The 24,977-nt window shown below is 38.3% G+C and overlaps 1 protein-coding gene across 3 annotated transcripts in view; it reads right to left on the bottom strand.

Annotated features, from left to right (window-relative positions):
- Positions 1 to 1,981: 1,981 nt before the first annotated feature.
- zgc:162200 (uncharacterized protein LOC558638 homolog) overlaps positions 1,982 to 24,977 on the bottom strand; it is a 29,498-nt gene continuing 6,502 nt past the window's right edge. For 2 of the 3 annotated variants that reach the window (XM_051669852.1, XM_051669851.1), the window contains 7 exons: positions 22,990 to 23,142; positions 16,726 to 17,172; positions 12,191 to 13,075; positions 9,229 to 9,408; positions 8,290 to 8,441; positions 5,285 to 5,615; positions 1,982 to 3,615 (listed from right to left, as the gene is read on the bottom strand). In XM_051669852.1, coding sequence (XP_051525812.1) covers positions 3,610 to 3,615; positions 5,285 to 5,615; positions 8,290 to 8,441; positions 9,229 to 9,408; positions 12,191 to 13,075; positions 16,726 to 17,172; positions 22,990 to 23,142 — 2,154 coding nt within the window. In that variant the 3' untranslated portion in view covers positions 1,982 to 3,609. Of the gene's footprint in view, positions 3,616 to 5,284; positions 5,616 to 8,289; positions 8,442 to 8,487; positions 8,709 to 9,228; positions 9,409 to 12,190; positions 13,076 to 16,725; positions 17,173 to 22,989; positions 23,143 to 24,977 lie in introns of those variants that run through there. The other variant, XM_051669853.1, reaches the window with a different exon arrangement.

The following is a 24,977-nucleotide window of genomic DNA, read 5'->3' as shown; positions in this document are numbered from 1 at the left end:
GTAGACATGAGGAACACTCAAACGAGAGTTATTTATCGACATATCGTTCTTGATTGGCAGCATTACGTGAAATGCACTGCAGAAAATAACTAAGGATAATCCTTCTTTTAAGCACACATTGTAAGTGGAGTTTATATCAGCACCGAAGTCTTCATTAAGTTATGCTTTTTACATTATGTTTGTGAGGTAACAGTTTGATCAGTTGTTTTTGCCAATTAAAGCAGATTACTAGATCTGTGATAAATATGTAAAGCTTTTCTCCCCAATTTGGTTTGGAATACCCAATTCCCAATGCGCTCTAAATCCTTGTGGTGGTGTAGTGACTCATCTCAATCTGGGTGGCGGAGGACGAATCTCAGTTGCCTCCACATCTTATCACATGGCTTGTTGAGTGTGTTACCGCGGAGACCTTGCGCATGTGGAGGCTTCACGCAATTCTCCACGGCATCCATGCACAACTCACCACGTGCCCCACCAAGAGCGAACCACATTATAGCGACCACGAGGAGGTTACCCCATGTGACTCTACCCTCCCTAGCAACTGGGCCAATTTGGTTGCTCAGGAGACCTGGCTGGAGTCACTCAGCACACCCTGGATTCCAACTCACGACTCCAGGGGTGGTAGTCAGCGTCTTTACTCGCAGAGCTACCCAGGCCCCCCATAAAGCTATTTTTAATATCACCTCTGTCTTGATGTGCAGTCAACAAACTGCAGGAAAAAAGATAGATCTGCTATGTTCTTAGAACACTTGGGCATTTTACTGAAGTGAATAGATATGTTAGACGTATTATTGTTGTCTTTTGATAAAAGTCATGCTCAGCAGCACACAAACTGTTGGGAAATAGATTTGCTTTGTTCTTATAATGCTTAAAACCTCTCCTAAAGTCTCTTTGTAGGTCTGTAGACATACACATTTTAAAGGATTAAAATTTTCTTTTGATTGTTGATTCAGTGACTAACTCATTTCACACAAGACACTCATTTGTCACCACCTTCTGGCATCACCAGAAATGGTCAGATTCATTAAATGGATCTGAAATTCTTTTGAACATAGTCAAAACACTCAAGCCACTTGGATACATTTAAATCCCAAAATGCACAAGAACAAAGTAAAAAATTAAATTGTGCACATGCACAATTGTCATTATTATAATTGATTAAATAATTTATTCAGGATCAGCTTGTGCTCAGTATTTTATTGTCATGTGTGAAACAGAAGCAAGTGCTCCACAAGATGCCCTTTATTTTTGCAGCTTTTCTACAATTAATTTGCAATAATTTAATCTTTAAAATACTACAAATATTAAAAGTATATAATATGAGTATATTAATATAATACTTATACTTGTATATAAAAATATACTTTAATATATTAATACTGCACTGTAAGTGTTGGGTCTATGCAGCCACCTACCGACAGCTGTGTAAAATGACTGCTTCGCCTCTGGCAAAAATCATAAAATTACTTTATATATTGAAGATATTAAGTATTAAATCTCTCCAAACACGATCACTACATTAGCCTACTTTCAAATGCTAAATTAGGTTATTAGAGCATAAGCATATGAGAAGCAGATAAATAGCATGGACATGAATGTTTTTCTTTAATATAGGTAAAACACGTCTATAATTTGTGTTCACGTATAGTTTCACTTTTCACTAATATAAGTCACATACTAGTACATACATTTTAAAATACTACAAACATAGCTGTATGCATACATGTCAATTCTTGGAGTTCATGTAAATTGTTGTCCAGTGTGAAGATTTTTTTTATTTTTAAGTAATATTCCGGGTTCAATACAAGTTAAGCTCAATCAGCAGAATTTGTGGCATAATGTTGATTACCACAAAAATACTTCAACTCATCCTCCTTTTCTTAAAAAAAAAAAAAAAGGCAAAAAATTGGCCTCCAATCACTTCCATTGTAAGTGCCTCACTATAACCTCGATTTCTGCTTTTCTTTAAAAAAAAAAAAAAAAAAAAAAGGAGGAAAAAGTCACAATTATTTTTTATTGAACCCAGAATATACCTTTAAGTACTAATATTCCATGTAGTTAAACAAGGTCATAAAACTACATCTATAATAATTTCAATTAGAATATTTTTTAAACCAGTTTTAGATTGTGTAATACATCACACTGCTTGACGTCAACTATCCATAGATGGTAAAATGTTGCGTACATTCTCAGCAAACCAAAAGAAAATAAACATTGAAACCACTTTATTTTTACACTGCACATTTCACAAACAACATACAAGGTTGCATGAGATTTACTATTCTTTTAGGAGTGAAGAATAAAATAAAGAAAATCAGGTTTAAAAAGGAGAAAAAAAACAAATACACATGAAGCATTTTGTTGTTGTTGAAAATAGCATTTTGAAATACATCTTTTGAAACAGCTGGTAAGACAAGATGAATTTAAGATATGTTGACAACACACACACACACACACACACACACACACACTGTTCTGACAAGAACAGTGTAATGATTCTGTTGCAAAGGCCTAGCTTTTAACAAAACTAGCTTATTGCAGGGAATGGAACGATATCTACACATACATGCACAATGTCCATAATTAGATTCAAAACAATCCAAACCCTTTTCACTGGTTAATAAACAAAATTTTAAATCAAATATCTACAATTGTACACTCAAAACATTAAGGCACTATTTTATATCCTATTAATATTATATATTTTCCATCAGTGTGTTCCTTTTGATATGAACACATAATAACTGCCATATGGAGAGCAATTTAACACAGTCCTGTATAATAAAAATAGCCATAATAGTCTTAACAGTGCTGTCCATTAACCCTGTGTTGCAGGCAACAAAACTGGCAGTTTGGTGAATAGATTTATTATTTTTTTGCATAAGCTTATTAGCAGCAAATTCTTTCTAATCTGCATAGTTGATTGTTCTGGTTATTTGTGTTTTTTGTTAACCGCTTCAAAAAGGCCATGGTAACAACTGCTATATCATTCAACAAAACCATTTGCCACCACAGAACAGTACAGGAGCGGAAAATATCAGCTTTTGATGAGTTTTGAATGAGATAATTGGGGCTGACATGAGCATGCTGCTATAAATGACATATAACATGTAAATAAAAACAACAAATAGAACCGGTCAGTTATACCCGAGGAATGCCTTCCATGATAGCTAAAAAAAAGTGATGGTTTTCACTTGCTTAAACCAAATCTCTGGCAAACCCCAAAGCAAGGTATGTTTATCTATGGCTATAGAAGAAAAGGTCAGTCAAAACCAGTCAGATTTCAAACAATACTGATCTCCACAAGTGTTTTTGGTGTGGTATAAATATCTGAGACAAACTGAAAGAGAGGTCTTACTATTCTGTATGCCATCATGAGATGCCATGAAAGTGTTCAGCTTTTAGTCCATTAAAGCTGAACAACACTTGATTCAACAAACAAAAAAAGATAACCAAAAGAAAACACAGGTAAGGGAGAGGCACGAGAGAGATGAAGAGAGGCCCAATGAGGTGTGGTCTGTGATGAGGAGGATGATGGGGCAGATCAGCAGGGTAAGGGAGCTCATGAGGTCCACATATTGGAGCATAGAGTGAGTAAATAAGTAGTTTTTATCTCTGTAAAGATAGAATGAGAGACAATAAGTAAAAAGTGTTCATTCATACATATGCCAAACACTAGGTTAGCAGTAGAAATAAAAACAAATACATTACTGACTTACTGTAAATTACAAGGGAACTACTCAAATATTATTGCAGAATTCTTAATGGGATTAAGCAAATTTGTACATGTTCCTAGATTAACATTCTTGTTGGTCCTTGAACAACATGGCAACCAATCAGATTTTAAGGTTAGGGTTGGGTTTAGAGCCTTGAACGTATAACAATGTGATTTCTCTCTGAATTTTGGGGTAAATTGGGGTTAGGTTTAGGATTAAGGCTTAGGGCTGGGGTTAGGCACTTGAACTACATTCTTGTAAACCAACATAATTCTGATTTTAGGAGTATAAAAAAAAAAAACACATTTTCAACCAATAATGTGTCTGGTTTAAGAGGTGGTTTATGTTTAGGGCTATAATTATTTGATAATTAGCAACATTGCTCCAAGACCAACAAAGGATGTTGATACAGGAACATTTTTCTACTTGTGTAAATCACATTGTGCATAAAGCTAACATGCTTTTGGAATAAATCAAATTGGAATTAATCAAGTTAATAATTTAGCTAAAGGAACCAAGCCAATAGATGAACACCAATTGGTAACATGATATAAAAAAATAAAAAAAAAAATAAAAAAAAATTTATGGAAAGAATCTGTAAGGGACAAGAAAAACACTTGGAGGATGCAATGTTAATTTTCATCTTGTGTTTTTACACCGTTAATGGCTGGTTTGATGAAATGGTGGATCAAGCTCATTTTCGTATTTTGTTGTTACATGCATCTGATTCTGAACCTCTGATTTTAAAATGATGTTAGTTATGTTGCTCTGAACTTCTGGTGTGTGTAGGTATGTGTTGACTTGTTTGTTGCATCAACACCTCTGAGTTTTTGGAGTTGACTTTGTTCCCTCCTAATCTCTCGACTCGTGTTGGAAAGCATTTCTTCAACAGTGTCACGATGCAAGTTTGAATGGTTCTCTAGCCTGGAGGAAGATTTTGTTCTGCGGGGGAAAGATGACTTCTGGCCTTTTTCTTTTGGACTGTATAAAGCGGATTGACCACTAGAAGATGCTACACTTAACAATCCTCGAGGGAGACTGTTGGATGGGAATCTGGGCTGTACGGTTGATGGCACAATTGAACAAGCTAAGCGACTTACAGATTTTGAAACGTTAGACTGTTTTTTGAGAAACGCACATTCTGGATTAGACTTCTTTAAAGGTTTTAGATCATTTTCCTTCACTGTGACTTTCCCTCTTCTTTCTGTATGTGTGGCATCAGTTCTGCCTAAACATGCACTAAAGGTTTCAACTGAATGTGAACAGAAGGGACCAGGTTTGGTCACAGGTAAAGATGCGCGACGCACTTTAATAAACGTGTTACTGCGCAATGGTGCTGACACTTGCAGGCCTTTTGGCTGCGACTCGAAAACCTTGGGTTGTCGTGACTGGATCGCAAAAGGTCCCAACCCACCAGTAGAGTCATCTAATGAGCGAGACAAACTTGACCCATAACTACGTACGAAGGTAGTATCGCGTGCAAGGCCGACAGATACCAAACTCTGAGTGGAAATAGAAGACTCGGTTGAGGCAGAAAAGGTTGATGATGAAGAGGAGGGCGCTCTTACGGGGCTGCAGTGAAGGCTGCGCGACAGTGCCCTCATGTGGCCACTTATGTTCTGGGGGCCAGTAGGCACCAGCACTGGACTGGAACGTGGACTTTTCATGGGGCTCCGTGCGGCACGGCCTGATTTGGTCAGATGCTTGGTCCTAGAGTGGCGAGGACTGCCACCATTGCTGACAGGGGAAAGAGGAGCCTCTAGGTCCTCCAACCTCTGGGTCAACGCCAGCTTCTGCTGGATGGCCATGCGGAGGAGAGAGTTGAGTGTCTTTTTCTCATCCTCAGCAGCTGCGAGCTGTCTCTGCATCTCATCTAACTGAGTTACATACTGGTCACATCTGTGAAAAGAGGAGCAGCGATAAGAATACAGGGAACAGGAACGGTGTGAATGTTTGTCCTCATGAGGGCGCTACATGTATATACAAACACAAAAAAGGTCTAAAGTCTTTACTGTCCTAGCAATAAAATGCTTCAAGTCAGTATTAATGTTCTCAAGCAAAACAAAAACTAAGCAAACAGACTAATGGTTTTCCCATGGCAGATGACAAAACAGGTAAATAAAAGTCACATAGACTTGCACTGAAGGAGATGCATATCAGGGTTCCCACTCTTAAGGCACAATTTTCCAATATTTCCGGTTGTAATATTTAAGCAAAGACACATGAGAGGTCATTAGAGAGTTATTTTTTTTTTTTTTAAAGATTCTGTATTCAACATTTTAATTACATTTCATAAAAGAAATGGTGTCTAATCAAATATATTTTTAAAAACTTTAATCAAATAAAAATTGAATTATTTTAAGTAATTACATTTTCAACATAACATTGCATTATTTTTATCAAATGATGTGCTTTTCTACAAAATCCTCACAGCACAATCCGAAACAACACTGGAGATATTTTTGTCAAGTGAAGTGCTGCACAACAGAACATCACAGAAATTGCTTTAATACATAATTATTAATACTATTAATATTTAATTGCATTAAACATGATCTTTTTCCCATTTCACACATCCATTTAAATTGAGCTTTTATTTTGGTGTTTCTGTGTGTTTTTGACGGAGGTTTCTCACCTTCAGATAAGTAGTTTGCTACTTGTCCGAGTGTGATTATTAAACCCCATTAAAATAAATATGTAGTCTGAATGTGCTGCACGCTTCAGAGCGCTCTGCTTACTATCATATAATACATACATACATACACACTCAGAGCGTGCATGATGCTCATGATAAGGTGTTTTCAGCATACGAGCAGCCGGCTCATGCAGCACATGTACATTTTATAATTAATTTGCAGCCTTTTGTGGTTTAATAATCATACTTGGACATATCGAGAATTTAACTTGATTAACTGTGCATTAAAACCAGATATCAGAAGACTACAAAGGACAGTTCAGACTGCTGAGAGGATTATTGGTTGCCCCCTGCCCCCCCTTCAAGAACTATACACTTCCAGAGTGAGGAAAAAGGCTGTAAAAAAAAAAAATTCACTCATATTGTCTCAAATATGTCAGATTCTGTGAATGTCTGCATTTTATAGCTAATGCAATTTTTATGACTGGATTCAGTAATTTTATCTGTTTTCCACATCATGGAAATCATAGCGCCCCACATGTGGTAATGGCAGTATAAGCAGACTCCGATTGTTGAATTACTGAAAATTAATTTCCGTAGGTAAGGCCGCTACACCCCACTATCATCTCAGGGTGTGACTTCATTCACAAAACAAATCTGTTGTCCAACTGTTGTCTTTGTTTAAAACATTAGACAATTCAGATGTTTTTGTAGTTAACACTACAGCAGTGTTGGAACGGAAAAAATGTAACTATATCAATACTTGCACAAAAACCTTTTCAGCGACACCATCAAAAAGTTTTATTATTCTAAAATATTTTCCAGGGCAAATAATTTTTTTCCAGGACATTTAGCCATTTCTCAAATTCCATGACTGGAAAACTGCTTTGCAGGTTTTCCAGGACACATGGGAACCCTGCATATATAAGGGGCAGAACATGACAGAAACTTGAGGGTGGGCTCTTTTGACTTAGGCCAGTAAGCCACCACCACTAACCCTAACCCTAGCATTACGGTGACAACTTTAGCATAGAAAACACCACTCATATTTTCTTCACAAAATACAAAACTCTAATTTGATTCTTTACAATTTCAAATGTTTCAGAGTGGCAAGTCCATCCTGGAATAAAAATAGTATATTACATTGAATATTGTTGTTAGTTATATTGTCAATCACCTATAAATATGCATTCAGGTTGTTGTACAACATCATATCTTAACATAAATAATATCAATGTTATGCACATTTAGATACTTAATAGCCTGAAACTCACAAAGGTTTAGCCTTAGCTATTTACACAATCACTCTTAACCCAGGACATGTTCTCCTTGTTTCCACTACCCTCTTCTTGATGCTTGATCTATGATCTCAGCTGAGACAGCAGCACTTGTCTGACCACGGGACACGAGACTGTGCACGTTAATCAGCATGTGAAGAGCTTGTGGGAGCTTGGGATTACAATCGGATTAGCTTGCTCTTAGGACTGCAGGACCCCACGAGGCTCATGACTGACTAATCTCTATAAATCTGTATCCCAAAGATCTCTCAAACTTATTTTGCAAATGTAAACAAACACTCTGTCTGCAATCTTTTACCACAGAATGGGTTGTACAACTATCAATCCACTTTAGTTTATGTTTAATAATTTATTTCCGCCCAAGGCAATCAATCAGCATGCAGATTTGATTAAAATGTTAAATCTGTCAAACTAAAAAGTATCAGTTTCTTTTCTAAATTGAGAAAGCAAACTCAGAATTTTCACAGCAATTTTCAAGAACTCATCTGCACCATATTCATAAATTATAACCCTGTTTACAAACAAAAGAGTGTAATCACTCATCAGCATGGAACTAGAGCCGCACAAACTGTGACTTCTGAAGAATTCCCTTAGGCTGTGAGTGAGCAAAGCACTCTGCACACGTGTAATCCCATCATACCTGCTTGCGAACATGACCCGTAGGGAGGAAAAGGTGGCCGCGTCCTCCTTCAGGGCCTTCAGTTCATTTCTCAGCTTTAGCATCGTCTCAGACACCATGCTCTTCTCTGTCTCGTACTTTGTCTTCAGGTTGGTCAAAGCCAACTCTGCTGTCTGGAATAGAAAATTCCAACATATGGAATATTCAGCATCTTCCAGACAAATGTCATGCAGGTGCAGAAGGCAGTTGGCCATGTTCTCATAATAAAAGCACATCATAGGAAACCAAAGAAAGTTGAAGGAAGCCAGACGTAGAGTTTAGAAACAGATCCTGAAGAGCAAGGGAGGTATTGGATGGCAAATACTTCAGATTTGTTCAACCAGTTCACAAGGTGTTCTGTTTTTATAAAGATGTAAAACTTCATAAATTGATGTTATCTTCTGCAAAAAAAATGTGCCAAGGAATGAAAGGTATCTTTGTATGAAATGTATACAAATGTAATGGTTAACTACATTTCGAAAGAAACCATTGTGCTCAAAGTAAAAACGCAGCTCAAAATCTCCAAAGCAAAACTACTTATGGGAAAAACAAGATAACGTAACCTAGCTAGGCTAAATATAACAGCTCATGAAAATCTAGTAATATTTTTTTTGTTTTTTTAGCCTACGTTTCACATTTGTATAACATATTCAGTTCTTAAATTTCCAAGTGTTCCCCTCTGTGAAATAAGTTTGCCAATAATCAGTGTCTTTTCAATGTTCAGTAATTTATCGGTTGTTCTGCTTTTAAGAGGTTTCTTGCAACTGCCCAAAGAACTTTAAGAATCTCTCAAAGCAGACGGATCAATATGTGTCTGAACCCAATGTAGAGAATAGGCTTCAAACTTTCTTGAATAGCAATGTCTCATGTTGGCCATAACATTCATGCAATAAAATCTATATGAGTGGCCATGTTATTTACCTGTTTATTGGCTTTTAAGACAGTTCTGAGAGTGGCTATCTGCTCTCGCTTGGTGCTCAAAAGGGACTTGAGTTTTAACACTTCCTCAAGCAATGCTTCTGCATCGTGGTCTGACTCAGCGCTGCCTCCTGCTGATGGGGAGGGCAACGGGTTGCGCTGTCTGCACAGGTCCACCGCCACCTGAAAATGTAAAAGAGCATAGATTTAGATATACATATTGGCATTATGTAAGCACTTGATTTAATGTAATGCAATTTTGCAACTTTTGAAGTTTGGCGTTAAGGAAGATTCAGACTAAAGCAGCCTGGGCATATTTTTTGAATAAACAAATGAAATGTTTCTGTAAGAAATGGGAACAAGCTTTAATTTACATTTACTTATATTTAACCAATCATCACAATTTGCATTTGATATAAATGCATTAAACATAGGTAAACTACTTTTGCACATGCTTATTATGGTTGGGTATTGGTACAGATTTCCAGATTTGATTTGATTCCAATTCACAAGCTCTCGATTCGATTCATTTGGGGTTATTTCAGTTATAATGTCCCTTTTGCTTAAATATGAAAGAAATTCTCTCCCAGCTAATGATGTTAATTATACAAGGGACCTTCTAAGTAGATATATTAGGAAAACATACATTTTACTAATTATACTTTATTACTTTTTCATCATTTTGGCTTGTTAAAAATGAAAACATCAAATGTATTCAATCAAGAAATAAGATATTGTATTTCTTTGTTACACATTTATTGTTAAATTGCATAATTTGTATTTACATTGATTTGTTGAACATGTGCTAAAACCGGTACTCTTTAACAAATAAAATTCTGTAAAGGGTGTCTGTAAATGAGCACACGTTACCGAGAGAGGACACGAATGGCTTTATCTCATCTGTACTATGCATGATTAGAATTAAATGTTTTTTGTTTTTGATCTGACTGTAAAGAACATAAAGGGTATTAAAATAGGCATTATTCAATGACAAAAGTTTTGCGTGGATCTTATCTTTGGACACACGTTACACGGAACAACTTTTACTCTCAACATGCTGTGAAAAGATCTCGCTGCTGAACACTTTGCAACTCAACTACACAATCATTGGTGAGTGAAATGTAAACATTTACCAGCCAGTTGCCAAATATATACATTTTAATCACATAGCGCGAAATTTGGTTGCAAATGCGAGTGATTTTCTCTCACTGTAGTAGAGGGTTGCGCATAGAGTAAAAGATCGATCTTGGGATTTAAGAATCGAGATCATTCAAATGTAGATTGCGATTAATCGGAAAATCTATATTTTTACCCAATGCTTAAACCAATTCAATTTCTTTGTGTCCCTTTTTGCCAACAAGATGACATGTTCATTTATACCAACAGTTTACATAAACCACTAATGCCATGTTTTGCAATGCTCACTGCAGAGGGCAACAAGAACGGGTGTACAGTATATGCGTGGATACTTCACCATTACCTTTTTGAGAACTAGTCATTTTTAAAGAAATTACAGATATACACAATAGAGTGCAACAGAGCCCATCCATTTTTTTTAGTCACTTGTTTTCAGACGTATTTTCCCATTAATTTTCTTTGATGCAAATAAATATTTGAATAGCAGACAAAGGTTCAAGACCCTGTACTTAACATATTTCATGAGGGAATGAACAACAATCCCATGAAGCACTGCGAATGACGTAATCAAATTAAAACACTGGAAACATTTTAAATTTTGATTTAAGTTGTTGATTATGAGTATAGAAAATTTTTATTTAGTTTTATTAAAACTCAAATTGATTGCGTCATTCACAGTTTGTCACAGAAGTGGGCGGTCGCTGCAGAGCTTGTTTGGTGTGCATTGTTTGCCACGATTCTCAGACTGGTGGATGTTTTCTCTTCAGGATCATGGGTAGTGATCCTCTTTCAAACACATTTTTTTTTAAATGTAAATTAAACAACGCAGACTGGTGGCTTTAGCAGAAGCATATACAATCGATTAACAACCTCTGAGCTCACGGTAGGTCTGTCTTTAAAGATTCATAAATTATCATCAAAAATCTTCTCCCCTACTGAGAAAATGAATGGGATTTTTACTTTTGTCGCCAGACTGTTGCGCTCCATAGGAAAATAAAGAACAGACATTACATCTTCTTGAATGTTTTAGGACATATGAAAATGTAAATTAAACGTATACAGTTCCAAATAATTACGGAATGTCTATTTGCACCCCGTTCAGCGGCGTGGGGTGTCAAGACGGTGTGTAAATGTGTACTGTTGTCCTAGCGACCATGTCCCACTCATTTTCCCATCTGATTTCCAGTTTCCACTCTTAATATTTCCTTTGATACTACTTAAAATAATAGATAAAAATGAATATAAATGTTGATTTCATCACAGTGATTTGGTCATGGTGAATTTTGGGGAGTGCAGAGAAGGGTTTGATCCAGACGCGGGTCTGTCGATCGCACTCGTTCCCATGGCATTGCATCGCTTGTGTGTAGATTGCAACACTGTATTACTAATATTGTAGTAACCGTGTTTTAGTTTTTTTTTTTTTTGCAGAAACCATAGTTTTAATGCAATTAACCATGGTGTTACTACAGTAATATGGTGGTAATAAAGTAACCATGGTTAATTTTGTGGTTACTGTAAATTTAGACAAAATACCATGGTGAAACTGGTTACTGTATTAAAACTAAGGTTATTCTTTCTAAGGTAAGGTTAAAGTTAGGTTTAGAAATAGGGGTTAATGTAGTGTCTGTGGGACTCTAAACACAAACACACTGCAGTGATGCCCATACTGTATGTTAGTATTTAAATAAGGGTGCAAATAGTATCTGACACTACTTGCACTGGGGTGTAAATAGCATATACCATTATTGTAAATAACATCTGCCAAATAATTACCATTACATATTAACTGTGTAACATAATTATTATAACATAAAGAGTGGAGACATACCTGTAAGTGTTTAATCTGGCAACGTATGATGGCTACCAGATTGCGCACATTGGTTGGGTCTCTGAAGTCTAGCGTAGGAGACCCTGGACAACTTCCACAGCTAGAGGATGTGTCTCCGCTCCCTCCGCTAACCGTCTCCATCTCTCCAGTGTAGGTTCCTTTCACAAACACCTCTCCCGAACGCCTGTGCCTCCGGAAGGATCCATTATAGTGGCGTGGCTGCGAAAGGTTGTGCGTTCTCCCTGCCTGTGCTCCTTCACGATAGTAATCGAGTGTCACGCGACTAGGTGTGAGGTTGTTACAAACACATACGTGATGGTAAAGGTTGGCAAGCTCCTCAGAAAATGCTAGAAGTTCCTCCTGAGCAGCACTGAGGTGACCTTCAGAATCGGTGGCGACCTGCCGCGTGGTGCCAATTTCCCGCTCTAACTGTCCTATTCGTTCCTGGTCCTGTCGGCTAGCAGTGATACACTGTCGAATTTTATTGGCAAGTTCCTGCGCCTCACCCTTCCAATGTTCCTTCTCTTGCTTGCAACGCTCCTCCAAGGCCTTGGAACGCTCACCAGCCTCCTTCAGCTCCTCGCGTAGACGTGCAAGCTCTTCATTTGCCGCTTGCATGCGACACTCTAGTACTTCTGTGCTTTTCACATCCACCTCGTAGTAGCTGATGCCGTTTTCAGCCTCTACGTTTTGAAGGGACACAGGAGTTGGGCTCATTTCACCCCCTTGTTGACTAGGTCTTGACACTGGACACTGAAGGGTCTCTAAACGTTGGTTAAGCTGATCCATCTTCATCTGTTGTTCACTGTGAGCATCTTTTGACTGGATTAATTGCTGCTGGAGCTCCTGCACTGTACTAGTCAGTGTGGCTTTCTCTCTCTCCACCTAAAGATACACAACCAAACAATAAGGCCTTTAACAAAAACTAATTTGAGGTTTAATTCAGACTCAACCCAGCATGTCACTGAGATGCCTATAATGGAGCACATAAGGTGAAAACATTGCGTTCTTCTCGTAGAATCTTTGTGTACAAAAATTTTAAAGGGATAAGTTCACCCAAAAATGAAAATTCTCATCATTTACTCACCCTCATGCCATCCCAGATGTGTATAACTTTCTTTCTTCTGCTGCACACAAATTAAGGGTATGTTTACACGACAATGATGTACTAAAAACGGCAACGTTTTTCCTTTGCGTTTTTGAAAAGTTTCGCGTACAGACGACAACGTTGTCAAACCGATCCCCGTTCACGCGGATCCGTGAAAACGACTAAAAGTGCTGTATTATACATGCCAGGTCAGTAGTTGGCGATGTCACTTTGTAAAGAAGCACACATAAGTATTCTTCCACAGAGCGGAATACAAACAATGAACGAAAGCATCAAGCAATTTTGTCTGGACGGACAGTGAGGTTGCTTTATTACTACAATTACTTTGCTGGAGAAGCGTCAATAAACTCAATCTTGAGCAGCACAAACACAGTCCTGTAGTCCGCCATTGTAGTTTTGAATGTCTCGCGCGTTGTTTTGAAGTACTCGCGTGCTTGCCTATAGACTGAACTCTCAAGATTATTCAGTAAACTCTGCTCATTTTTACCATCACTTCGTCTCCTGCCTTCTTCTGTATTCCCCCTGCTGACACTTGGGCTTGTAGGAAAGTAAGTTAACATAACAAGCTGTTGATGTTGACTGGTTTTGGATATCAGACAGAACTCTGATATATGGATATCTTCTGACGGAGAGAGAGGTCTTGTGTACACTGGATCTAACATGCATTTTCACTGCCTCATGTTTTCATATTCTAAGCATATCATTGAATACATATATACAATATTTATATTGATAATTATACATCTCAAATCGATGCCTATCAATCCATAATTCTTTATATAACACGTAATACGCATGACGTCATCGTTTTCACAAATTCGTGTTTTTCTATGTTTACACGGAGACGATAACGGCATCGTTTTCAAAAACTTGCACTTTGAAACCCGTTTTCAAAAGTTTGCGTTTTCAGGCCCCAGAACGCAGTTGTCATGTAAACGAACAGCAAAAACGCATAAAAAGTTTTCTGTTTTTAGTTGAAAACGTTATCGTGTAAACGTTAACCATACAATGCAAGTGAATGGTGACCAGAACTCAGAAGGTCTGAAATGTACATAAAGGCAGCATAAAAGTAATCCATAAGACTCCAGTGGTTAAATCCATATCTTCTGAAGTGATATGATAGGTGTGGGTGAGAAACAGATCAATATTAAAGTCCTTTTTTAATGTAAATCTACACTTTTACTTTCATATTTCATATTACTGGTTGGGGCTGGTCAAAGGTGATTTACAGTAAAAGGACTTACTGGTTGGAATGGTTGGAATATTGATCTGTTTCTCACCCTCACTTATTTTTTTAGAAGATATGGATTTAACTACTGGAGTTGTATGGATTACTTTGTTGCCTTTATGTCCTTTTTGGGCCTTTTCATCTAGTCATTGCATAGATGTTTTGGTGATGTACAGCTGTCTGGCAATGTTCATTCATTTTATGGTATTACTTTGTTTCATTTGAAGATTTTTAAATAACTTGTGTTTCTATATATTGTACATTGGAACATCTGGCATTCCAGTTCTAACAATGCTACATAAACAAGCTCAGACAGAAAACAACTGCTACAACTACAGCCACTTTAGAGAAACCATAATAGTTAAGAACCAACCCACTAGCAACTCTCTAAAGGAGCTGCACTTGAGACTGATTTAAACTATTAAAGGGATTGAAATTTCAACCACAATTCTTTAACGTTGAGTGTGTTATTACAAAAATCCATCAATAATTAAATAAAAACAGGACTATCTCCAAGGAAATGTAAAAGCGGGGTGGTTGAAAGACACTTTGCTGCTTAGTATGAATGACTTATTGCTAGTACAACCTGGGCAGAATGCAATAAGTAGCCCTCATCTGCCAGATGATGCGGTTAAAAAAAGTCCCAGAAGATCATTTTAGAGGTGTGTACATCTTAAGGTTTTTATCTTTTATGCTTTGGTGGGAGATTATATCTGTTTTCAAATCTTGTTGTTGTCTTAGTTCTTTTCAGTCTTTAGAGTTTGAGCGGTTCCACATTTCTACAAAGACCTTGTTGATCTCTGTAGCTACAACTCTCAATCACCTGCTCCCCTGATTCGTAATAATGATTACCAGGGTTAAAACTCATAACACCAAAACATCAAACATTTTACAACAAACTCACCTAAATCTCACAGGAGGGCAACTTTTATCATAATTTTAATGCATAATGTGCATTGTTACTGAAACTAAACTTTTTTTTCTCATTCACATATTTCCAAACATTTTGGCTATTTAATGAACATAGCTTACAAAACTAATGCACCGACATAGAGGAGGAGATGACAGCATTTCTCCAGATTTGGAATGAGGAGCTTAAATAAACTTGGCAACTCCTTCATGCCAATTGAATAATTTTTTTTTTTTAAATAAACATTTCACATTGAAAACTATTCAGAGATTTGATTCATACACTGAAAGTGGTTAATGAAAAATTATTATTGTATCATTAAATGTTTTATTTCACATGAAGCTGATGATGGAGCGACAAAATATGAAAGGTGTCAAAACTATAGATCGCTTCAACGTCACCCTTGCAATGTTTACAGCTTTGTTAAGTTTTATCGCATCGCTCGCTAACAGAGACGCAGTAAAACGCCATTTGCATGTTGAATTAACAGATTTAGAAAAGTTTATACATCTGTAACATCTTAAGTTCAGTAACTATCCGACAAAGTGCACCCTCACACTAAACAGCTGCACATGAGAGATTGGGAGATATAGATCGGATTTACTCACGCATCTTCTGGAGTTACAGTTTGATACAAATACAGGTTTATTGATTTGATTTGTTCATCTGCATCTATTGGTTTAATCATTTGCAACTGCATTGTAAAGTGAATAAAAGTGCGGGAATTATTAAAATTGTGTGCTATACCCGCAATCCCATGCCAAATTTCAGGCCTTGTACATGCATAAACAACAAAGTATGATGTCATGCTGCTGGATGTAACCCATGTTTGGGAAGCTTCTGGATCTTTTCCCTTCCTAATGCATAATATTTCTAGAAGGCAATCAAAAAAGTGATGTAAAGTAGTTGCATGTCTAAACCACAAAAGATCAGACCATTTGAATTTTATAAAAACATTTTACATTTTATAGGCTTTGCACAGTAACATCATGCAGATTCAATTTCTAACAGGAAACAAATCCCATACAGTACATCTGATACCTAATTTGCAAAGTTAAATTTGTATGTGCGTGTATGCAGAGCAATGGCAGAAAGACAAGCACATTTCAATCAGTCTATTGCTCAAATACGGTTTCAAGGTCTCTAAAAAATAACTCTCCTAAATAGTTTGCCAAAGATCTTTTCAATAATGACCCTCTGAAACAAAAATGATTGAACAGCTCAAAAGAAGAGAGTGAGGAGTATGTGAGAGTATAGACAGTATGTAGAATTTAAACAGGTTCTCCCACCTGCAGCAGTTGCTGTTTCAGTTTCTGGCTGTCAGACAGCTGCAGCTCACTCAGCAGGTCGGCCACCAGTCCAGGAGCCTGCGGTCTGAGGAACACATCACTGTTTCTGGGTGTGGAGCACCTGTGTTTCTCCATCCCTTTGGAGTTATTATATCCACTGTCCATCTCCTCTTCCTCATCTCTTCCCACCTTATCCTCTCCATCATGGCTGTTGTCCAGTTGTAGCTCAAAGTGACCAATAGAGTCAAACGGGTTGAGGTTTAGAATGGCGAGCTCTCGTCTCAAACTGTTCTTCTGCTCTCTCTCATCTTTTAGAGCCTCCAGGGCCTCGTCCAGCTGCTGCTCAGCGATCTCCCTCAGCCGCCCAGCCTCTTCCAGCTGGACCCTCATCAGCTCCAGCTCCTCATCTTTATGAGTCAACTCCAGCTTCACTGACTCAAACTCCACCTGTGGACACAAATGCAAATGTTTCAGAGTGAGAATGACACTATATTTATAGTTTGTTTGTTACATCTGTTTAAATGAGATATGCGCATATTTGCAGATGGTATATGATATTAGATTTATTGATACTTGCCTTTCTGTCATTAGAGAAGACAGTTAAAAGTTACAGGGAACTGATGAGGAGAGAGAGAGGGAGAATGAAACAGGGGAGCACTTTAACATTATGAGCTCAAACGCGTCTGCTGCGGCTCTGATATGCAGACCATTTAAATGACTTGTGTTGCACACAGGTCTATTATTGCAGTAACACGATGGCACGTAACAACAAAATAAACTGGTCTCGGTCTCTTCACATGCAAGCAGGCCAAATGGGAAAATGTATTGGCCAATGCTGATAATTAAAAAAGTCAGAATTTCATCCGATTTATCAGCCTCGTCGACCACTACTATCCACTATGCATAATTTCATTTAAACCGACTGATCTCAGTTCAGAAGGCTCTTGGACGTCAGTTAAGGGTTAGTCTTTCAATGCACAGAGTCAATATGGCATATGGAGTCAATCACAGGAGTCTGTCTTTGGGAGAAATGGCAACAAAACTACACCTGGTAATAAACCGAGTTTTTACATTGAAACCTGTTTAAGACAAAAGATTAGTCTCTAGTTTCATCCGACATGCCATTTAAAAAAAAAAAAATGGTGTTTTATTGTGAAACTGTTAAAGACAATGACCATTATAGTGGACAATAATAATAAAATAAAAAAATTTTGCTTTCAGAGGCTTTATATGGAGTTAGGATGACAATAAGGTGCATTTCAAAACTGTTCTGAGACCAGTGAAGGCAGACAGCACACTGGAGGTTAAGTCGTTCACTAAATTGGGAGCAAGGGAGCATCCTATAGCTTTCTATGCAGCTAAATGCATTCACTCCAAAAACCTGATCAAAAGTTCAGTTTCAGGCTGCTGATGTTTGGACCAATCAACATGCTTGGCAGACATGGGACAATGATAATCAGTACATAGATTCAGATTTTATAATGTATCATTTTATTTTAACACGGTTGGCAGGGATTGTTTGATGCTGGCCATTACTTTGAATCAGAATTATTTATGCTAATTTCTGATTGGTAAAATGCTTCAGCATTGGCTATCACTTGACAGTGCAAAGAGAGAACATTGAGATTATGCTGCCAAAGTAGAAACAATAAATAAATAAATAAACAAACAAACAAACATTGTAACAAACATCAAGGCAGAAGCCCAACATCAACACTGTCCAGAAGCGCTGCTGACTTCTCTGGGCTCGGCCTCATCTTAGATGGAAAGTAGAACAGTGGAACTGTGTTTATTGGTCTGAGGAGCCCACATTTCAAAAAGATTTTGAAAAACAAAGCCGTTGTGTTAATTGGGCCAAAGAGGGAAAAGGGCCATTCAAGCTGTTATCAGCGTCAGGTCCAAAAGCCAGTGTCTGTATGGGTCAGTGGCATGTCAGTGCCCATGGCATGGGTAACTCGCACATCTGTGAGGGCACCATTAATGCAGACATATATGTAAAAATATTGGAGCAACATATACTGCCATCCAGCACCGTTTTCCAGGGACATCCCTTCATTTTCCAGCAGGACAACTTCAAACCACATACTGCCCTAGATTTCAAGTACATGGATGGTGTTAGCTGAGAGTGCGGGTGCTATATTGGCCTGCCTGCAGCCCTGACCTGTCTTCAATTGAGAATGTGTGGTGCATTAATAAGCACACCATATGGCAACGAAGACCCCGTACAATTGTGCAGCAAAAGACCTACATAATGGATGATTGGGTGAAGATTCCACTTTCTAAACTTAAACTTGTGTCTTCAGTGCCCAAATGCTTAATAAATGTTATTAGAAGAAATGGTGATGTTACACACTGGTAAATGCTCGACTGTCCCAACTTTTTTGGAGTGTGTTACAATCATTTGATTTGAAATTACTGTACATTTAAAAAAAAAAAAAAAAGAAAACAATGAAATTCACAAGGTAAAACATCATATAATGTGTAGTTGTAGTGCTTTCAATATAGCAAAGGATGAATAATTTACAAAATCACTAATTTATGTTTTTATTAGCATTTTTCATACTGTCCCAACTTTTTTGGAATTGGGGTTGAAAACCATATTAAATTACTGCAAAGAACATTCCTGGCAGAAAAAAAAAAAAAAAAAAAAAAAAAAAAAAGAGCAATACATTTTAAACTAATGAGCATTAAATGCATTTTGGGCAGAATTATCCATTATTTTAGTGAAGTGCCTGTATTAACTGAGCATCAGAAGTGTGTACTTATCTGTGTCTCTGCATGTTGATATCATACACAATAAAACATATTGCACTCCGTCTACACCTGTATTTCATGCGGACCACATGATCGGATCACCTGAAACGCCTCTTGATACCAGGTGTAAACGGGGTGAAAGACGCTTATTCAAGGGGGCCTGGGTAGCTCAGCGAGTAAAGACACTGACTACCACTCCTGGAGTTCGCGAGTTCGAATCCAGGGTGTGCTGATTGACTCCAGCCAGGTCTCCTAAGCAACCAAATTGGCCCAGTTGCTAGGAAAGGTAGAGTCACATGGGGTAGCCTCCTCGTGGTCGCTATAATGTGGTTTGCTCTTCGTGGGTCGCACAGCGAGTTGTGCGTGGATGCCGCGGTGGATGGCATGAAGCCTCCACACGCGCTATGTCTCCGCGGTAAGGCGCTCAACAAGCAGGTTGACGGTCTCAGACGCAGAGGCAACTGAGATTCATCCTCCGCCACCCAGATTGAGGCGAGTCACTACGCCACCACGAGGACTTAGAGCGCATTGGGAATTGGGCATTCCAAAATTGGGGAGAAAAAAAAAAAAGACGCTTATTCACAGGTTTGCAGAAAAATAATTAAAAAATGTTTTTATTTGAACAAAAAGATAGGTCTTAATACTCTAATTAGTGTAGATTCCAGTTTAGAAACCTGACCGCGAGTCACCAAAATAGTACACAAAATAAAAAATATAAATTGGTTGGCACTGAGGTAGGACACAATTTGTATCATGCAATTAATTTGACTTGGAGTCACAGTTACTAGAAGTCATCTACTGTAACTTTTTAACTGCCTATTTCTAATGTAGCTCCCTGTACCCAAAACAAACCACCACATTGCTAATTTGTTAGGCTGGATCCACACTGCCTTTACTGATTTTAATCTCAAATACAGGCTTTGCATAACAAACATAATCATACAGTGAAGATCAGTAGTAGTTTTATGTTGCATTTCATTCTGAATGGTTACTTAAATACTTGATACTGCTGTTAAAAAAAAAGCACTGAATTTTCTTAATTTATATTTTTTGTTCTATTATTTTTAATCTATTTCTATTCATTGCTCTTTTTTAATTGTTATTTTATTACTGACTGTTTACTAGTCTTGAATAATTACTTAAGAAACCATTCTTCCATAATTTACATATTAGTTAGTGTTATTATTTGTTGTGGTATTGAAGCTGACATTGAGAATGGTCAAATTTCACTATAGACTACTGAAATGTTGGTATTGTGATAATGTATAGCCTTTATTGCACATGGTGTATCTCAAAAAGTAGATCTCATTCCATAGAACTATGAGCATCCCTGCTGTTACTGGTGGTGATGGAGACTTTTCTTTATTTGACTACAATACGTGACATAAAATAATTAAAGTTTTTAAAAGTTCAATAAATGCATGATGTTTCCAAAGTCAATGAGTAATCGTGTTAAATAATCGTGATCTTAATACTGACCAAAATAATCATGATTATGATTTTTGCCATAATCGAGCAGCCCTAACACATAATATTAATTATTTAAACTTCTCTTTCTCTGGGAATAACAGGCAGCTAGCCATATACCCACTTCATGACAATAAGCATTGTCAGACAACCAGAGGTTTTGGTGAAATTGACTTGCCATTAAAGTCTTTAGACTAAGGATGTGCAAGACTAGTCGACTAAATGGTTCTGATGCTGCTAGTCAACACTGGAATTATTAGTCGGTTAATATTTTTCCCCATTAAACTGTTCCAACATTTTTACACTTTATATTTTTACAGAGGCTGCTCTTAAATTACTGTCATATTAATGTTACACATTTTAAATATATTTAATAAAACAAATATTCCCTCTCTTACTCGCGGCACATGCAGAAACATGTCCTCTCACTAGACAAGAAAACTCACTTCGGTGGTGGTGCGGGAAGCGGATTTCCGAAACGTTGGCTTGAAAGTCGGATGTTTTCACATTTGAGTCTTCTTTCAATCTGTGCGTGCTTGTAAATAATTTTCCCGCTGAGCGGGCTTTTTCAAGCGCAGGATAGCTGCCTCAGATGAGTTAAGTCCCATCTTAATTCTGCTCATCAAAAAATGCTTTTGAGTAAGTAGCCTATAAAATGACAAGGAATGGCATTTTTTAATCTGCTGATTAAGAAGGCTATTTTCAACAAGGTGCTGACTGCTTAATGGGTTAAACTATGTTTTATTCTGTGCGCACATTAGAATACGTTAGGTTTACTTTAGGCTACATCACAGGCCTTACAGAACAGCTGTCATATTAGATCAGTGGCTATTGCACAACTGCACGTCGTGAAATACGCACAACTTTTCAGCTCATTTTTTTCTCTCTCGTAGATTTGGCTTTGCCTAACTGTTAATTATTTTCCACACTGTCCTGACTGTTTTAATATGTTAAGTAACTTTTACTTGGTAAATTCAGTTTAGAACAAGCTATTAGGGAAACTCTATTGGTCAATTGTTTTCAATAAATAAACCTGTATTTGCTAAAGGTGAATGCGTGTCATGTTCTATATTTAATATACAATGATGATCATGCAAGGCGAGCACGTCGCACATAAATACCCCTTTTCAGCGGAATTTAGCATTGGATTTGGAATAGATGAATTATTTTAAATGGGTCGCATAAACACAATTTTGTTTTACTGTTTTCTAAAGGTTGGTTTCTTTTTAAGACTAGTCAACTCCAAAATGTTCATTTAAACGTCAGTGAAATTAATCGTTCTGCACATCCCTACTTTAGACATGATGCACTAATATCTATGACTATGAGTTAAAGCACTTAGGCAAAGTCTAAGGACAGCTCTGCTTTTTTGCTTATTAACTGTAGGAACTCATCTTGAGCAAACCGGTTTTTGATCCAATAAAGCAAGGCGTTCGAGTCGCTGTGTGTCTGAATATTCATGTGGGAAGTGAATAAAACCTTTCTCTTGTGCAGTCCCTAAGAAGGAAGGCTTTGTCAAAAATCAGCTGAGATGGAGGAAATACAACAGAAGTGTTGTATTGCTCTGATAGCAGCTGCGAAAAACACATTCAAAGTCACAAGGCATCTTTAGCAAAGTCCACTTCACAATGGGAGAGTTTTTACCAGCAAACATTAAAAGAAAGTGATTCAAGGTTATGTGTGCATTTTTCAATGTTAAAATATATTCACCTATCCCAGCTTAATTTGCATAGTCAACAATACACCAGATAATTATAGGCTGATTCCCTTAAAAAGTGTTAACACTGGTGCTGTCAAAACATTCTGTTTGACTGAGAATGAAAGACGGGGGGAGTGTTTTAGAAACCTGTTTAAAAACAATAATTTCACAACTCCATTTGGTGATGCTATTGGATACACACCTTTAACGCTGCATGTTGAATTTAAATGGGAATGTTAATAAGACATTTGTGGAAAACGTTGAGATATCAAATACATTTAGAAGACAACGCTGCTTAAAAATAAGCCATTCCAAGCAACTCGTCCCACCCATACCACACACACCTGGTTTTCTTTTAGCACAGAGACTTGCTTCTGCAGGGAGATGTTCTCCTCCTCCAGCTCACTGTTATCTTGAAGCTGCCGCACCTCTCGAGTCTTGTACTCCTTCATCTCCTCTCTCATATGGTTCTTCTCCACCTCCAAACACTCACACTCCTGAAGAAAGAGCAACAGAGTGTGTTGAGACAGGGGAAGTCCACAAAACTCAAAATAGACTGAACAGAGATAAACAGATTTGCACAGCAAACACATGATGGGAGTTTCATAAAATGTTTTGAGCTGTAGTGACATGTTCATAACTTCTGGACCCTACTTTCAATAGAAATTTTCTTAAAAGGTATAGTTCAACCAAAAATGAAAATGTACATACAATGACAGTGAATGGGGATGGATGCTGTCAAGCTTAAAATAAATAAATAATAAAAAAAAAACACGTAGACCTTTATTGTTGTACTTTTCAGTCGCACACAATAAGGCCACTTTTCAGCAGTACACAAAAGATTTGCTTTTCAGCTTCACTACACATAAACTCTGTTGGCTATTCAGCTCAACACACAAACAGCTTCACGCATCTCTCTCTCTCCCGTCTGCCGCTCTCTCCTCTCCTTAAGTACTCCCGCCGCCCTTCGCTGAAACGCGAGACCGGTGTGGCACGCAGGTGAAAGTCATTCGCCACTTATCTTCCTGGACTCGCTCTGTCAAGATGCCGCTCGGCTCCGCCCTGCTCACCACATACCCCCATCACCGAACTCAGGTTGTGGATTTCACCGGCCTGTGACCTACCCCTCCCACCCCATTTCTAGGGAGGGAGCATCGACGGGTCATACCGGTCTCTGGATCCGGCCTGTACGTGCCTGGGAGGGGGAACAGGGCAAAAGAGAGGAGAAAGGGAAGAGGGGGGCGGGAATAACAAAAGGGAGAGAGAAAGCAGAGAGGGGAGAGAGAGGAGCTCGCCGGCCCCAGATACGCCGTTGAGTGGTCCTCGGCCCGCTGTTCTGCTTCCGTCCGCGACGCAGAGTGACGGCAATGGACCCCTTAGTCATTCCTTCCGGTTGCCGGTTGACGCGGGGCTCCAGCGCCACCGGATTGAACACTCACTCGGTGTCACGACCCCCAGTCAGTGGCGAAGACTCCTTGGATGGCGTATCCTTCCTCCATCCTGGGTTTCGGCACCAGTGTAACAGTTCGTGGAAAGGAGGATGCTGGGGCCGGCTTGACAAAACACGTAGACATTTATTGTTGCACTTATCACACACAATAAGGCCGCTTTTCAGCAGTACACAAAAGGTTTGCTTTTCAGCTTCACTACACAAACAAAACCACAAACAGATTCAAGCATCTCTCTCTCCCGTCTACCGCTCTCTCCTCAAGTACTCCCACCGCCCCTCGCTGGAACGCGAGACAGGTGTGGCACGCAGGTGAAAGTAATTCGCCATTTATCTTCCTGGCCTCACTCTGCCCAGACACCGCTCGGCTCCACCCTGCTCACGACAACACGCTATTTTAATGCGATATAATCCAAGTATTCTGAAGCCATACAATAGGTTTGTGTGAGATATTCACACACGATTAAACTTTGCAGGAGGTTGCTGTGGTGCAACTCGACAGTTGGCCGTCTCTGATTATGCGTGTCTTTTTTTTGTTGCGTATGAGAAATGCAAAACGCTCTAAAAGCAAACAAAACAGCTCTACCTGGATCAGTCAACGCGGATCAATGGACAGATCAGCGCAGAGCATGTTTCTGTACTGTCTGTACAACTTGGTGGCACCAATGCTACTGCTCTCAAATGTTAGTCTGGACCCCTGCGTTCCTTTACACGTCATATTTGAATATACCCAAATCCAAATGAAATTTGAGAGGTTTGGTGGAGGAGAATGTTTTCAGTGAATAATTATGTTACTTTCCTGGCACTTTTCTGACATTTGGGGCTCAAGAGTGCACGTCACCTTTTATTTCTCATTGTATGGCAAATGCAGGGTGAACATTTTGC

The sequence above is a fragment of the Myxocyprinus asiaticus genome, chromosome 33 (genome assembly GCF_019703515.2).
Source record: "Myxocyprinus asiaticus isolate MX2 ecotype Aquarium Trade chromosome 33, UBuf_Myxa_2, whole genome shotgun sequence".
NCBI classification, from domain to species: Eukaryota; Metazoa; Chordata; class Actinopteri; order Cypriniformes; family Catostomidae; genus Myxocyprinus; species Myxocyprinus asiaticus.
Note: the sequence above shows the minus strand (reverse complement) of the source record. Positions and strands in the feature narration are given on the sequence as shown.